The following is a 15790-nucleotide window of genomic DNA, read 5'->3' as shown; positions in this document are numbered from 1 at the left end:
TGGTGGCAGCGGGTCGGGAGTGAGGTGACTTCCTGGAGACGGGCCCGGGGCGGGCAGGGTCCTGGCAACGGTGTCTGCGGAGCCGGAGGTAAACGGCTGGGAACGGGTCTGTGCCGGGGGACCGGGATCGAAGGGAGCGGGACTGAGGGAACGGAGGGATGCGGCCAGGGCCGAGAGCCAGTGGGATTTAGGGCTGCTTTCCGGCCCTACGGCCTCCCTGATGGAGGGAAGTAGGAGGCCGGGCCCAACGTCTGGCGGTGCCGCTCCGTGGGTTGTGCCGGGATCGGGGCCGTGGAGCGGGGCTGTGCTGTGCTGAGAAGCGCGGGGGTCTCCTTCCCAACTCGGAATTCCACGCAGCGCTGCAGGCTCAGGGCTGAGCGGTCAGATGAGTGTGAAGAGGAAATGGACCTGGGGTGCTGGTTGGTGCTCGGCTGAACAGGAGCCAGCAGTGAGCAGGAGGCCAAGAGGGCCAACGGCATCCTGGCCTGCGTTAGAAACAGTTGGGCAGCAGGAGCAGGGAGGGAAGCGTCCCCTGTACTCAGCTCTGGTGAGGCCGCACTTTAAGTGCTGTGCCCAGTTTTGGGCTCCTCACTACAGGAAAGACATTGAGGAGTGTGTCCAGAGAAGGGCAACGAAACTGGTGAGTGGTCTGGAGCACAAGGCTGATGAGGAGTGGCTGAGGGAGCTGGGGTTGTTCAGTGTGGAGAAGAGGAGCTCAGGGGAGGCCTCCCTGCGCTCTGCAGCTTCCTGAAGGGAGGCTGTGGTGAGGAGGGGTTTGGCCTCTTCTCCCAGGCAACAAACAGGATCCGAGGAAACGGCCGCAGGTTGTACCGGAGGAGGTTTGGGTTGGACATGAGGAAGAACTTTTTCTCTCAGTGGTCAGGCACTGCAATGGCTGCTCAGGGAGGTGGTGGAGTCGCCGTTCCTGGCAGCGCTCAAGGGGATCAGGAGCTGCAAGACACGGCTTAGTGCTTGTGGCAGCGGTGGTGACAGGAGAATGGTTGGCCTGGATGATCTTGGAGGCCCTTTCCACCCTTGTGATTCTATGATTCTATGAATTCTCTATGATTCTGCGTGGGGCGACCACTGAGGCCCAGAAGCCTTTGGTTCTTTGTAGGATGAACGTCGGCGTGGCACACAGCGAGGTGAACCCCAACACGCGGGTGATGAGCAGCCGTGGGATCTGGCTGGCCTACGTCATCTCGGTGGCGGTGCTTCACATCATCCTGCTCAGCATCCCCTTCTTCAGCATCCCTGTGGTGTGGACGCTCACCAACGTCATCCACAACCTGGTGAGTCACGGCTCAGCTGCTCCCTCACAGGGCCACAGTGCAGCTGATGTTTGTCAGCTGTGTCACAGAGTCACAGAACAGTTGGAAGGGTTGGAACAGAACTTGGTTGGAAGGGACCCAAGGATCACGGAGCTCCAATCCCCACCAATGCAGGGCCACCAACCTCCACATTTCAGAGCTGCCAGGCTGCCCAGGGCCCCATCCAGCCTCCAACACCTCCAGGGATGGACGGGGCATCGCAGCCTCTCTGGACAGCTGTTCTGCCCCTCACCGCTCTCACAGCACACAACTTCCCTGACATCCAACCTCCATCTGCCGTTCCTCAACTTCATTTCTCCTTGTCCTGCTCTCATCTCCCCTTTCAGCACTGCTGTGCTGGGCGCTGCGCCTTGTCCCCAGGTATGGGAAGTGCTGGGGCTCAACGAATGCTTCCAGACCCAGTTCTGTGGAGAACCATTGCTGACAGAGGTTCCTTGGTCTGGGAAACAACTGTGAGAGCACACAGCACATTTCTGTCCCATGGCTTGTCTCTGCACAGAGCTCTCAGCTCTCTCTGCCTTTCCTCCAGTCCCATGTGCTGCTGTTGCCTTCTCACCTCTTGCTGAGACACAGGCCAGGCTGCTTTGCCTCCGCCTTGCTCTCCTGGAGCAAAAACTGAGTGCAGCCCCATCTGAAGCTCTGTGCATCCCGGAGCTGCCCAGCTCCGTCTCCTTGGCTCCGTCCCAGCGTTCCTGCTGCCTGTGTCCCCATCCTGCATTCACCTGCTGCCTCCTTTCACTTGAAACCCACAGGTCATGTATTTGCTGTTGCACACAGTGAAGGGAACGCCGTTTGAAACCCCGGACCAAGGCAAGGATCGCCTGCTGACGCACTGGGAGCAGATTGACTACGGGCTGCAGTGCACCTCCTCACGCAAGTTCCTCAGCATCTCCCCCGTGGTGCTGTGAGTGCCCTTTTGTGCTGAACGAGGCGTAGGGGAGCGAGGCAGTGCCCTAGGAGGGCTGCTGCTGGTGCATTCAGTGCATTCAGTGCATTCAGTGCATTCAGTGCATTCAGTGCATTCAGCGCACTCAGCCTTGGCCTAGACAGGTCCCGGAGTTTGGGAAGTTCTCTCAGCTGAGAGGTGCTGCGTTTTATACAGCAAACAGCAGCGATTCAGCCAGAACGGCTGGTTTGGGGAAGCGCAGGGTGGCGCAGAACTAACCTGCACCTCTCTCCCTCCCCAGTTATCTCCTCACCAGCTTCTACACCAAGTACGACCCCGCGCACTTCATGATCAACACCGCCTCCCTGCTCAGCGTCCTCCTGCCCAAGCTGCCCCAGTTCCATGGCGTGAGGGTCTTTGGCATCAACAAATACTGAGCCCACGCTCCCACCGTGCCGCGCAGAGCTTCCCACGGGATGGCAGAGCTGGAGGTGGGCGGCTGGGCAGAGCTGTGGGGAGGATGCAGGAGCAGGGCTGGGCGCGGGGCTGCCGTGCAGTTTGCATGCAGGTCTTTTTGCAAGGGCTTTTTTGGCAAAGTCCTGCGTCTCTTAGGAGTGCCTCACTGAGGCCTTCTCTCTTGGTGCTTTGGTGAAGAGGTGAGCGGTGGGGCTGCATGGAACGAGTGAGGCGTGTTGCATGCGTGCTTCCCTTGGGGTAAAGCCCTGCGTGGCAATGGGGAAGCACTCAGAAGGGGAGAACTGTTGACTGGTGGGAAGAGTAACCACTCCACGCCTCCTTTGTCTTCATGTTTTGTACATGTCCGTAATAAAGAACTCACAGAGCAGAGCAGCGTCCTCACATGAAGGGAAAGCAGCAGCCCAGTGCTTGCAGCACATCCTGCACGGCCCCCGTTGCCCTTCCGGACTCCTACGGTTCAGCTGGTTCCAGCAGTGCCACCGCCTATGGCACATCAGCTTAGAAGCTCCCTGATTACTTTTCAGTATATACATCCATTTAAAAAAGCAACAACAACAAAAGAAAAAACAACAAAAAATAGATTTTATTTGAAAGAAGAGCCCTTGTAGTGCCCAGCAGAGCACCATCGTCCCCGGCCAGGGAAAGTCCGTGAGTGCCGAGCCGGGCCTCCACGCGCAGCCCTGCACAGCTCAGCGCTGGAAGGGCCGGCGCACCTTCTTCCTCCTCTTGTGCTTGGTGTCACTCTTGGGGGCGGCCCCCTCGGTCCTTGTGGTCCCAGCTGTGGCCCCCTGGGGAGCTGTGGGGGCAGGGGGAGGCGGGAAGCCCCCAGGCACCTGTCCTGAGGTCCCTTGGAACACGCGGGTGAAGAAGTCCTGCAGGTCGGCGGCAGAGCTGGGGCTGCCCTTGGAAGTGCTCCTGCTGGTGGGAAGCAGAGCCGGGTGGGAATCCGGGGGTCCCAACGCAGCCCCGGTGCCCGCGCACAGAGCCCCCCGCTTTGCCCAGCCCCCGCGGTTCCCCATCCCGCTGCCAGCTCTCACCTCTGCCGCCCGCCCGCGCCAGAACTCCGCACCCCGAAGGAGATGTGGTAGGGGACACGGTGGGTGTCCGGGCAGATCCCCACGCGCTGACAGCCAGCCCACTCTGTGGGGAGACACGTGGCGTCGCGGGGGGCTCGCGCTCACCCTGCTGACGCCCAGGGACGCGATGCGCCCACCTGTGATGTCGTAGACCTTGCCGTCCATCACGGCAAAGTAGGTGATCTTCAGCCCCAGCAGGCTGGACTCAGCCCACAGGTCGCCCTCCTCGGCGGGGTGCAGCTGGCTGCATTCGGCGCAGTAGCGGGCGCTGAGCGGGTCGCGGTCCATCTCAAACCTCCTGCAACAGCAGCGCCATCTCAGCCCCCAGCGCGGCTCTTCAGGGACGGCCTGGAGCGCTGTGCCTGCAGCCGGAGCCCCGGGCCCTACCTGTGCTTGCCCTGGCACTTGCTGCACATCATGGTGTTCATGGCCTCCTTCAGGTCATCCTGCAGCCGGCTCAGGAACTCACTCACCGATCTGCTCAGCTCGCTCTCTGCCATCCTCTTGCTGTGGCCGCCGCAGGGACAGAGCCGTGGTCAGAGCCCTGCGTGGGGCCAGCAGCCAAAGCACCTCCGAGACGCGAGCTTTGGGGCAGGAACTGGAGCGGGCAGCCCCCCTTCTCCCAGCAACCCACCCCCACAGCAGCACACTCACATCTCGTACTCCTTCCTCTTCTCGGGGCTGCTGACGATGTCCCACGCCGCTCGCAGCACCTTGAAAGCCTCCTCAGCTCGCGGGTGCTCACTTTTATCCGGATGAACCTGGAAAGCACAGAGGACTCAGCGCTGCATCCCAGCGAGGCCGCGAGCAACGCGCAGCCACCACGCACCAGCACGGCCAGCCGGCGATAGGCCTTCCTCAGCTCCGCATCCGACGCCGTCATTTCCACTCCCAGCACCTGGAAGGGGTTCAGCTCCTCCTCGGGCACCTCGGCCATGGCCAGCAGCCGGGACACCTCCTCCGCGGAGCTGCCGGGAGCTCCCACGTCGCAGCCGGGCACGGCATCCCCCGTCCCGCAGCCCGCCCGCAGCTCCTCGGGTGCGCTTCGCCACCTCCGCCAACGGGCCCAGAGGCGCCACCAAGTCCCATTCACCCCGAGGAACCCGCGCGTCCGGCGGAGGACGGCGGAATCGAGCAGCTCCGCCAGCCGGGTCCTGCCCAGCGCGCTCACGCCGGCGGCCAACAGACGCCAGCAGAGCCGCAGCGCGCCCAGCAGCAGCACGAGGAGCAGCAGCAGCAGCGCGCACAGCATCCACAGCAGCCGCAGCGCCAGCTCGCCGCCCGCCCGCAGCCCCCGGGCCGCCCTCAGGCCGACTCGCCGCGTCCATCCGCGCACGCCGCCCGGTGCCGTCCCTCCTATCCCGGCGCTCAGGCAGGAGCACAGCGGGCTCAGCGCCGCTTCCAGCAACGCCTTCAACCGGGCCCCGCCGCCCCGCCGCCCCCGGCCGCTCTCCTCCTTCTCCTTCGGGGCGGAACGCGGCCGCTGTCTCCTCCGAAGCCTCCGGGTCGCCCTCCCCGGGTCCTCGTCGCCCTCCTCGGGGCCGGGCTCGGTACGCCGGCGGCAGCCCAGAGCGCAGGATCCGTCCCGGGGCGGGGGAGCCCGGGGCGCGGCTCGCTCCCCCCGGCAGCCGCAAGGAGCGGGCCCGTCGGGGGCCGAAGCGCCGTCCCCGTCTCCTTCCTCGTTGCCGTCGTCTTCGGGCGGTTCCGGCCCGCAGTCCCCGTTCCAGGCGGCGCTGCGCGGGGGGCTCCGGGCTGAACGCTCCCGGCCGCCGCCGCCGCCCCCCGCGGCCTCCGGTGGGGGCTGAGCCATGGCGGCGGCCCGGGCCCTACGTCACCGCCATCGTCCCCGTTCCTGCAACCGGGAGCGGGCTCAGCGCCGCGGGATCGCCGCCAGGGTTGGGATCCGAGCCGGGGAGGCCGGCGGGCACGGGGGAGAGGAACGGCGGCCGCCTACGGCGGTCGGGGGACGAAGCGGAGGCTCCGCGGTGCCGCCGCCCGCCGGGGCCGTTCTCACCGGTGCCGGCGCGGGGGGGGGTCCGCCACCGCCTCCCGCCCCCCCCCGGGTCCCTCACGCTCCTCACTTCCGCCTTCCGCCCGCCCGCCGCAGCCACCGAGCTCACTTCCGGGGGCGTGGCCCGACGTCGTGCGTCACCTCCCTCGCCACGCCTGCTAACGGCCCCGCCCCTTTAACCCCTTCGTTGCCGGTCTCGGAGCCCGCCCGGTGCCCCCCGTGCGTCTCGGGACGCCCCGAGGCGCCCTGGGAGACCCGCAGCGCTCCGTGCGACGCCTCGGAGGACTCCGCGGAACCCAAACCGAGCCCTAGAGCACCTCGGGGTGCTCCTCGAGTTCCTCAGCGTGCTCTGCGGGGTGCCCTAGAGGACTCCATGCACCCCCCCGTGCACCCTAGGGCATCCCAGAATATTCCCCGAGCTCCTCAGTGCCCTTTGGGGCGCCCTAGAGGACTCTAAACACAACCCCCCGTATTCCTTAAGGCATCCCAGAATACTCCCCGAGCCCCTCAGTGCTCCGTAGGACACCCTAGAGGTCCCCAACATCCCCCTGTGCGCACCCGCGCATCCCATAATACTCCCAGAGCTCCTCGGTGTGCTCTAAGGGGCACCCAAAGGCTCCGCACTGCGCTCTGTGCGACTCTGAGCACCCTCCCGATTTACTGCAGGGCTCCCCCAAAGCTCCCAGTTACGCCCTATGGCCCCACACAGCCCCCCCCGGTGGGGTCCTCCGCCGGCCCCCCTGCGACGTGGCTGCGATGCGGCATTCGGGCACCGGGCGGCGGCCGTGAGCCGAGCGGAGACCCGTCCCGAGGTCGGTCTCCGAGTGTCGGGGCACGGGGATGAAGGGATGGAGGGAGAGATGGAGAGATGGAGGGATGGAGGGGTGGAGGGATGGAGAAATGGAGGGATGGAGGGATGAAGGGATGAAGGGATGGAAGGATGGACGGATGGACGGATGGACGGATGGACGGATGGACAGATCGAAGGATGGAGGAATGGAAGGATATAGAGGGATGGAGGGATGGAGGGATGTGGGGCACTGGAGCGCGGTTCCCTTGAGAGAGGGTTTAAGGCAGGGGGTGGTCAGGGGGCACTGTTTTCAAACAAAAGAAAGACTTTAGGGTAAGATCCATAGAGCACAGGGAGGCAGATGTATGTACACTATATACAGAGGCACAGGTGGCATTGAGACCCCCCTGCCCGCCATCCCTCCTCTTCTCTCATCCATTGGAAATGATGGCAGGTGGAGATGTGTCACCAAGGAGGGTGGGGGTGAGGGCAAAGGCATCGAGGGGGACAACAAAAACGTGGGGTCGGGGGGGGAGGGGTTGCCTGCAGAGATGGGGGGGTGGAACTCTTTGGTTTCGACACTGTGGCTGCACAGGTCTGCTGTGTCACACCCAGCAATACCCTCCCACCCCTCCGGAGGAGCACGGCACCCCCAGACCAAGGAGGGCTGTGTGGTGCGTCCCCCCTCCCCCCCCAGGCCACACACCTGTGTTAGGTGGGGGACCCCCACACCTCTCCCCAAAGGCACTCTGGCCCCACACATCCCGCCTGCACGCCGGGTGCTCCTCCCCCTTCCCCCCCCCTCCAAACTCAAGAGAGGGAGTTGAGGAAGTGGCTCTCCCCAGCCAAGGTGCTCAGCATGGAGCTCATGTCACCCACAGCCATGTTGGCACCGCCGGGTGCCGGCAACAGGAGACCCCCAGTGGGGCTGGGGGGGCCGGGCAGGAGCGTGGAGCTCTCTGCATCCTCCACAATGGCAGCGAAGTCCAGGTGAGTGTTCTCCAGGTCCAGCGAGTCCAGGCTGTTGAATGCCTGCTGCCCCGAGTCTGGGTAGAAGCAAGAGCTGCCTTTGTTGCCCCCCAGGCTCCCAGTGCAGTGCCCGGGACCCCCACAGCTTGCAGCGGACGGACCCTGAAGCTTGTGGCTGCCTTTGCCCACCTGGCCCGGGTAGCAGAGCAGCGTGTCACCGGGCACCTCGGGGGCAGGGTGGACGGGGGGCAGACGCAGCCCGCGCTGGGGGTTGGCACCTGCTGCCTCATAGGAGGGGTTGGGCTCTGCCAGGTTGCCCCCATAGCCCACGCTGTTCTGGTGTCCCGGTGGCTTGGCACCGCTGGGGGGATGCGGCATCATTTCAGGGTTAAAGCACGGGGGGCTCAGGAGGTGGGGGTTCTCCAGCAGCCCCTGCAGGTGATTCGTTTTGGGCTGGTAACCGGAGTATTTGGGGCCCAGGTAGGGCGGTGCGCGCGTGCCCTGGTACTGCCCAGACTCACCGCCCAGCCCCATGCCGGCCTCGCCAGCCCCGGGGGGCTCCCCCCACATCAGAGCCTGCTGCGCCTGCACGTAGCTGCGGACCATCACCTCTTTGGCCTGCAAAGTGGGGGTGTGGGCTCTCCTCCCCCGCGAGCTCAGCACAGCCACGTAGCTGCTGGGTGTCTGCTCCTCGGCCCGGTACCCGCTCACGGTTTGGCCGAACGTGGGCTGTTGTGCGGCTTTGGCATTCTGGCACGGAGTGAGGGCCGGGGCCGGCGCCGAGTACCGCTGCTCAGATTTGATCTGCAGGCAGTTCAAGCGGTGCCCATCAGAAAAGCCGCCATCCTGGCACGCGCTCATCAGCCTTGGGTGCTGCACACAGTGGCTGGGCGGTGGGTACGGAGCGGTGTGACGGTGGCAGTGCGTCTCAGCCATGGCACCGACTCCCGGCTGCCCAGAGCTCAGCTCCAGATGACCGCTTGGTTGGGGTTCCTCCCACTGGGGCAGCACGGCCCCGCTGCCAGCTCGCAGGCCGGGGAAGTGCTGGTTCATCTGGCACTGCGGCAGGGAGAACTCGGGCTGCAGCAGTGCCTCCTCCATCTCTCCGTGCCCACCCGGGTTCAGCTGCATTCCCCCACCCGGGGTCCGCGGAGCGCTGCCGTACAGACCCCCACACTGCAGCTGCACGTTGGCCCCCTGGCACGGGAAGCTTTCCTCAGGGTAGTTCAAGAACGGGTCCATTTCCAGCAAGCCGGACTCCGCGCCAGGTGCGGGGCCGTCGGCGTTCACGCTCTCCAGGTAAACATTCTCACTGATGCTGGGGGGGCGCGGGGAGAAGACTCGGAGCTGGAGGGCGGCGTCGGAAGCAGGCAGGGGCTGCAGGGCAGCTCTGCTCCCTCCCGGCGCGCTCACGTTCCCCGCGCTTTTAAAACGCTGCACTTTGGGCACAGCGTGGCACTGAGGGTCGGCGGCGGTCCGGGCCGGGTCGCTGGCCCTCCTCGCCCCGTTCCCAGGCACCAGATGAGGGTGAAGGCTGCTCACGTAGCGCTCGTTGGAGCTGTGCCTCCGCAGCAAACCGTTCGTAAAGAAGGGGGGCACGGCCGGCTCGAGGCAGTCCCCGGGCAAGCCGCCGTGGCCGCCCGTGGGCAGCGGCTCCACGCTGGGCAGCGGGGTCGGGGGCGGCCCGCCCGTAGCCGCGGCGTATTTGGCTCTGAGGCGGTAGCGCTGGGCCGGGCTGAGGCCGCCGACACCGGGCAGCGCTCCGCAGGGGTTGGCGCTGCCGGAGCGCCGCGGCTCATCCGGAGAGACCCGCTCGTAGCCATCCGAGCATCCCGGCATCGTCCCCGCCTCGCCGGCCGGGTTTGGCCCCATCAGGTACGGGGACGCGGCGGAGGAGCGGCGGCTGACGGTGTAGGCTGAGCTGACGGTGCTGGTGGCGCTGCTGCGGCGCTCGCTCGGTGGAACGGCCAGCTCTGCCGCCGACAGATCCGCGATGCGGCGCTGCGATGCGGCCGGCGGCACGCAGAGCCCGGGCCCGTCTCCGGGCGGACCTGGAAGAGAAGGGCAGTTACGCCTCCAGGGCCACCGCACGGCCGGTGCCTGCGTGACCCCGAGCTGAGCGGCGCGCCCGACGCACTGGGAGGAAGGGAAGCCGTCCAGAGGGAGCCGGACGGGCTGGAGAAGTGGGGCCACGAAGAGCTGATGGGGTTCAGTAGGGCCAAGAGCGGGTGCTGCGTTTGGGTCGGGGCAAAGCCAGGTGTTGCTGCAGACTGGGGGAAGAGCTCGAGAGCAGCCAAGGGAGGAAGGGCAGCTGTGTTCCGGGCTGCTTTAAAAGAGGGGCGGCCAGCAGGGACAGGGAGGTGATCGTCCCCTCTGCTCGGCTCTTGTGAAGCCCCATCTGCAGCGCTGCGTCCAGGCCTGGGGCCCCCAGCACAGGAAGGACGTGGAGCTCTGGGAGCGGGTCCAGAGGAGGCACTGAGATGAGCAGAGGGCTGGAGCAGCTCTCCTGTGAGGAAAGGTTGAGGGAACTGGGCTTGGAGAAGATAAGGCTGTGGGGAGACCTCATGGTGGCCTTCCAGTGCTTGAAGGGAGCCTATAAACAGGAGGGGGAACAGCTGTTTGTGAGGGTGGGTGGTGATGGGACAAGGGGAATGGTTTTAAAGTGAGCCAGGGAAGGTTCAGGTGGGATATGAGGAGGAAGTTTTTCACACAGGGTGGTGAGGCACTGGCACAGGTTGCCCAAGGAGGCTGTGGATGCCCAATGCCTGCAGGCATTCAAGGCCAGGCTGGATGTGGCTCTGGGCAGCCTGGTCTGGTGGCTGGCGACCTGCGCACAGCAGGGGGTTGGACCTCGGTCCTTTTCAACCCAGGCCATTCTATGATTCTATGAAATGATTCTATAGGATTGAAGTAAAAAACAGGGCACAGCTCCCAGTGTGTGCGCCAGCAGCTCCCTGCTGCACACCGCATCCAGGAGGTCTCACCGGCTCCAGGGATGGCCGGCAGATTCAGGCCCTTGGTAGCCGACGGCTTCCTCATCTGCTTCAGCTTGTCAATGCGAAGGTTCTCAAGCTTCTGGAGGGCCATCAGCCCCGAGGTGCCCATGGGCTCCCCGGGCACCACCTCCTCCAGCGTGGACAGGTCCTCGTAGCTGCCCCCCGTGTTGCCCGTCATCTCCACGCCGCTGTCGTTGTTGGTGGTGCTGCCGAGGGGCGAGCGGTCACTGCTGCACGATGACTGCCCACCAGGGCTGGGCTGTGGCTTCTGGGGGCGGACCAAAGGAAAAAGAAGGGTCAGACAACCATTAATGCAAACCGGGATGCAAACCGACTTCACCACCGCCAGCAGCCCCTGGCTCCTCACCGAGGCGAAGTCAGGCACCAGCAGCTTGCTGTCATCCTTGCGGATCTCAGCAGGGCCGTTGGTGTTTTTCTCCTGCTTCATGTCCTGCGGTGCCCCGGAGGCAGGCAGCGTGTGGCCAGGCACCGCACTGCCCCGGTGCTTCTTGGTGACGTGGGCATCGGGGCCGTGCACCGTCTTCACGTGTTTGCGCAGGGAGCTGGGATCCGTGTAGCGCTTGGTGCAGCCCGGGATCTTGCAGATGTACGGCTTCTGTGGGGGGAAAAAGGTGCAAGGAGGGGTTAGGAGTGGTTGGACGTGATCCTTGAAGGTCCCTTCCGGTGGAACCGCTGCGTTTCATTCCATTCCAAACTCCTTCCAACGAAGGACCAGAATCCCCTCCTCATCCTCTCCAGTAGATCTGGGAGCTGAGGAAACAGAGGGTGGGAAGGACAGAGACCGGATCCCTTTGTGGGGTGTTAGAGGTCATAAAGAGGAAGAATATAAGGACAGAGTGTCCCTGCATGGCGCGGGGATAAAGGGATCCTGGTGGGTAACCTCGGAAGAAGGGAACCTGGGGATCTATTACAGTGGGCAAGAAGGGAATCAAAGAATCATAGAATGTCTTGGGTTTCAAGAGACCCCAAGGATCATCAAGCTCCAATCCCCTGCCACATGCAGGGCCACCAACCTCCACATCTCATGAGAAAAAGTCCCAGGGACCAACAGCAGCCCAAGGGGAACCCAGAGGGCGGCAGCCCCAGATGTACCTCATTGGAGTGGGTGCGGTTTTGGTGCTTGGCCCGGTCGGAAGCGTTGGAGAAGGCTTTGTTACAACCCTCGTGTTCGCACACGTAGGGTTTCTCACCCGTGTGGGAGCGCAGATGTGTCTTGAGGTTCTCCAGACGGGAGTACGCTTTGTTACAGCCCTCAAACTGCAGGGGAGAGCGGAGCAAAACACAGCTCAACCTTAAACAGACCCTGCATGACCACAGCGCGCTGCCCGCAGCCCCTTCGCCCTCCTGACCCGTGCCACGCTGCACCCCCACCCGCCACGCACGCCTTGGCTCCAGGCGCAGCTGTGCCACCACCGAGCACAGGGCTCTGGGCTTCGGACCAAATTGCTCCGCGTGCCACCAGGCTGCCGACCAAGCCGCCTCATTCTCCAGCCCCGAGTCCCCCGCAGTGCCACACGCCGCCCTCAGCTCTGCGAAAAACCCCGTCCCATCTCACCGTGCACTTGTGAGGCTTCTCGCCCGTGTGACGCCTCATGTGCACCACCAGCATGTACTGCGCCTTGAAGGGCCGCTGCTCCCGCGAGCACGCTGCCCAGTGGCACACGAACTCCTTCTTCTCCCCGTGGATGTGCTCGTTGTTGATGTGCTGGGGAGAAGAGGGAATCACGAGGGGCACGGGGGAGGGCACAGAATGTCAGGGGCAAATTAAGACGAGACGTGGGAAAACGCGGATATGGAGGGAGAGGGACGGGTGGGGGAAACGCTGGGGGAATAGAGAGAGGTCAGATGGCGTGTGGAGGAAGCGGAGGGCACTGGAAGTGGCTGGGGGCTAACTGGGGGTGGCCAAGAGAAGATATGGGGGTCATGGAGCGACTGAAGGGAGGCACGGAGAAGAAAGCAGGGAGTTTGGATGCACCAGAGCTTCGGGAGAGCTGGCTCAGGGGTGAGGAAGGGCAGGCTGGGTGGCGTCCCTTGGCACACAGTATGGGAAGATCACAAAGAACTTGCCCAGGTGAAGAGGAGGATGCATCTCCCTCCCTTCCAACACCGCTCACCCGTGTGGTGAGTTCTAGAAGTGGTGGGGAGAGCCGCAGGTTCAGCCCAAGACAGGGCAGTCTGAGCAGGAGCGAGGGGTTGACACAGCGGCACGTCAGCCAGTGGCCCGAGCACAGGGTCGGGGACGTGGGGCGCCAGGTAGGACCTAACTTACATGCACCAGCTGCTCCTGCGTGTCAAACTCCTTGGCACAGCCATCCCAGTAGCAGTTCGTTTCATAGATGGTCTCAAATTCGGGTTTCCCATCCTCCTTCTCCAGATCTTCCCGAACGCTGAGCATCCCCAGCAAGGGGTCCTGGAGGAGCGCGGCTGGGTGAGAACTCCAAGGCGGGATTCTGTGTCCTCCCTGCTCCTGGGAGCGGCACAGGGGAGAGCGTGGAGCTGTTGGGAGCAGGGGAGTCCAAAGGCCTGGGGAGTACCTGTGTGCCTGCAGAGGCTGGACTGGAGATGTCACCCTCAGATTTCTCCTCTGCGTATTTGGCTGTCAGAGGGCTACTCAGGCTCCTCTCCAACTTCAGCTGCTGCAGTGGCAGGGGGAAATTGCAAAGCAGTCAGCAGCAGGACGCCCACCCGTTACGTGGGATGCACAGCATCCCTGCAGCCCTGTACCTGGCAGTGTTTGAGGGGCCCACGAGCCGGGGTGTGATGGAGGAGCCCCGGGCGGGACGACAGGGTTTCGTGGGAGCTGCACGGTGGCAGGGGTGGAGTGTGGCTGAACAGTTGCCCTTGGCCCTTCTGCTGCCCCGGAGGGTTCTGGTACCCCAACGATGGACTGCAAAGAGCAAAAGGGATATGCAGGCGACACCAGCACAGGACAGGAGTTTGGGCAGGGATCTGAGCTCCCAGCAACTCCTGCCCTAGCACACCAGCCTCATTGCCCTCCCACTCTGGGATAACTGCTCCCAGTTTGGCCCCTGGCATTCCCCAAGCTTGGCAACAGCACTCAGGTTCCTGCACTCAGAGGCTGTCTGCATGCCCGTGAGTCGAAGTCCGGCGCCCACCTGATGCTGCTGATGGAGAGGTGACCATAGGAGCCACTGGCGGAGGCGCAACGGGAGTTGATGAAGGCAACTAGGGAGTTGGGCGAGGTGCGGATCACCGTCTGCAGGTCAACGCTGGAGTCTGACAGGGGTGAGATGGACAGTGCCCGCTTCTTGCCCAGCTTGCCGGCACCACGGGGCGTTGAGAACCGCGAGCCTGGGACAGTGGCAGAGAGTGGAGGGCACCGCTCTTAGGATTGGTCCTGGAAGGCTGAAGCAACTGAAGCGACCCCCAAGGACACAAGCCCAGTGCTTTGGAGCCTGCAGGAGCACCCGGAGCTTGCTGGGTGCTGGGTCCAGACTGTGGCAAAGCTCAGAAGCATCCCTCCTCCCAGTCACAAACCCTAAGAGGTATCTGAAGATCTGAAGCCCTTGACACGCACCGACTCCTTTCTACAACCTAGACCAGCCCAAAATAAGTGCCCAGTCCTTTTGGCCGACAGCAGCCCCTGCCTGAGCCGACACAGATTTCCCTATTGATAGCAACAACTCTGTCGCAGGAGGGATCCCTGAAGCCCCAGCAGCTTCAGCCCTCTCAGCTCTGCCGGAGGCGCCCAAACCCCTCATCAACCCCTCACTTGGAGCACGGACTCACCATCAGCACCACCCGGATGCTCGGTGCCGGGCACCAGCCCATAGCCATGGTGACTGCTGGCGAGGCTGGGCGGATGGCACACCGAGAAATCGAGTCCTGGGGGGGAGGGAGGGAAAGGAAGGGTGAAGGGTGTGAGAGGGAGACGCCGAGCCTCCCGCTGAAGGCACGCGTCCATCCCTGGCACCGCGCATGCTGGGGGAGCTGTGACCGACCTTGCAGCGCCGCTGTGCCCGCAGAGGCTCCGTGCAGCGGCCGCGGGCAGCAGTGCTCAGCGTAGCCGGGGCCCTGAGGCGTAACGGGGTTGAACATGGCACAGCGGGGCCTGCCCGGCCTTCAGGGCCGCGTCTGCTCCTCGCCGAGGGGCCGGCGCCGGTCGAGGCCTGCGGAGAGCAAAGCCCCGGCCTCGCGTAGGCTCGGTGCCCGCAGGGGGCGCCGCGGCGCCGCGCAGGCAACGCCCGGGCCTCGGGGCCGCACGGGCCGCTTCCCGAGCAGGCCGCAGCGCCCCGCAGGCCGAGGCCTTCCCACTCTGCCCACACACAGCCCTGTGTGCCCGGCCAAAAGGCCCGGAGCTTGGGAGAGCAGCCCCGGGGTTGGGGAGCAGCCAACCTAACCCTAACCCTGCGTCCCACAGCTTGGCGCACTCAGGATCCCGGGCAGAAAAGTGCACTCAGTGGAACCTCACCACAGACCCATCAGATGTGGGACTCCTGTCTGCCCGCCCAGCTGCCCCTCATAGGGCATCCTGCTGCTGCCCATCTGCGAGCAGACATCAGTTCTGCACTATGAGAGCGGTGAGGGGCTGAAGAGCTGCCCAGAGAGGCTGCGATGCCCCGTCCATCCCTGGAGGTGTTGGAGGTTGGGTTGGATGGGGCCCTGGGCAGCCTGGGCTGCTGTGAAATGGGGAGGTTGGTGGCCCTGCATGGCACAGGGGGGTTGGAGCTCTGTGATCCTTGAGCTCCCTTCCAACCCAACCGTGCTGTGGTTCTGTGAGCCCCTCACTCTGAGGACTCCCCTCCTCCCCAGGACCAGGGCAGCTTTCTGGACGGGGCACAGCTGTGAAGCACGGCTGGGGCTCATGGTGTGCGCCTGGAGGGGAGCAGGGGCTGCTGCCAGGGGAGGGCAGCACGCAGAGCCCGCATCCCTCTGTTTCTGGTACAGATTTAGATGAAAAATGGCCTTAAAAACGATCCAGTTTCCAGCCTGTAAAAATTGCAAGCCCTGACAGCCGCAACAAGAATGGAAGGCACAGACGGATGGAGCCGCTCTTGGCCGACGGACCCAGGCTGGCATCACGGTTGCAGATCACTCCCAGCCCTGCCCTGCCCGCGGCTCCCCGCCCTGCCTGCGGGCCAAACCCTGCCCCGTCCCACCTACGCAGCCCACGGGGCTCAGCCCTGCCTGGAGCCCGGGCCCCGTTTCCACCCACGGCCTCGGCACCAGCTCCCAGCCCACGGCTCTGCCCCCACCGTCCTGCCCCAGGACC

General features: G+C 64.4%; 3 protein-coding genes across 3 annotated transcripts; 1 reads left to right on the top strand and 2 right to left on the bottom strand.

Annotated features, from left to right (window-relative positions):
- Window positions 1-1118: 1118 nt before the first annotated feature.
- Window positions 1119-2654, top strand: ORMDL2 (ORMDL sphingolipid biosynthesis regulator 2; the record flags this gene model as incomplete). Its single annotated transcript, XM_079547800.1, has 3 exons — window positions 1119-1292; window positions 2084-2235; window positions 2519-2654. 3 exons carry the CDS (start codon window positions 1119-1121, stop codon window positions 2652-2654), a joined length of 462 nt encoding a protein of 153 aa, XP_079403926.1.
- A 729-nt stretch (window positions 2655-3383) lies between these two features.
- DNAJC14 (DnaJ heat shock protein family (Hsp40) member C14) lies at window positions 3384-5580 on the bottom strand (the record flags this gene model as incomplete). Its single annotated transcript, XM_079547831.1, has 6 exons — window positions 3384-3609; window positions 3732-3834; window positions 3908-4068; window positions 4158-4277; window positions 4425-4531; window positions 4600-5580. The coding sequence occupies 6 exons, from the start codon at window positions 5578-5580 to the stop codon at window positions 3384-3386; spliced, it is 1698 nt and encodes a 565-aa protein (XP_079403957.1).
- A 1801-nt stretch (window positions 5581-7381) lies between these two features.
- On the bottom strand, window positions 7382-14616 carry GLI1 (GLI family zinc finger 1; the record flags this gene model as incomplete). The annotated part of the gene is made up of 11 exons (XM_079547715.1): window positions 7382-9591; window positions 10525-10804; window positions 10904-11152; window positions 11650-11814; window positions 12113-12262; window positions 12827-12967; window positions 13092-13193; window positions 13282-13444; window positions 13674-13869; window positions 14308-14403; window positions 14520-14616. 11 exons carry the CDS (start codon window positions 14614-14616, stop codon window positions 7382-7384), a joined length of 3849 nt encoding a protein of 1282 aa, XP_079403841.1.
- Between the last annotated feature and the right edge of the window lie 1174 nt (window positions 14617-15790).

The sequence above is a fragment of the Tetrao urogallus genome (assembly GCF_951394365.1).
Source record: "Tetrao urogallus genome assembly, chromosome: 31".
Lineage (NCBI taxonomy): Eukaryota > Metazoa > Chordata > Aves > Galliformes > Phasianidae > Tetrao > Tetrao urogallus.
Note: the sequence above shows the minus strand (reverse complement) of the source record. Positions and strands in the feature narration are given on the sequence as shown.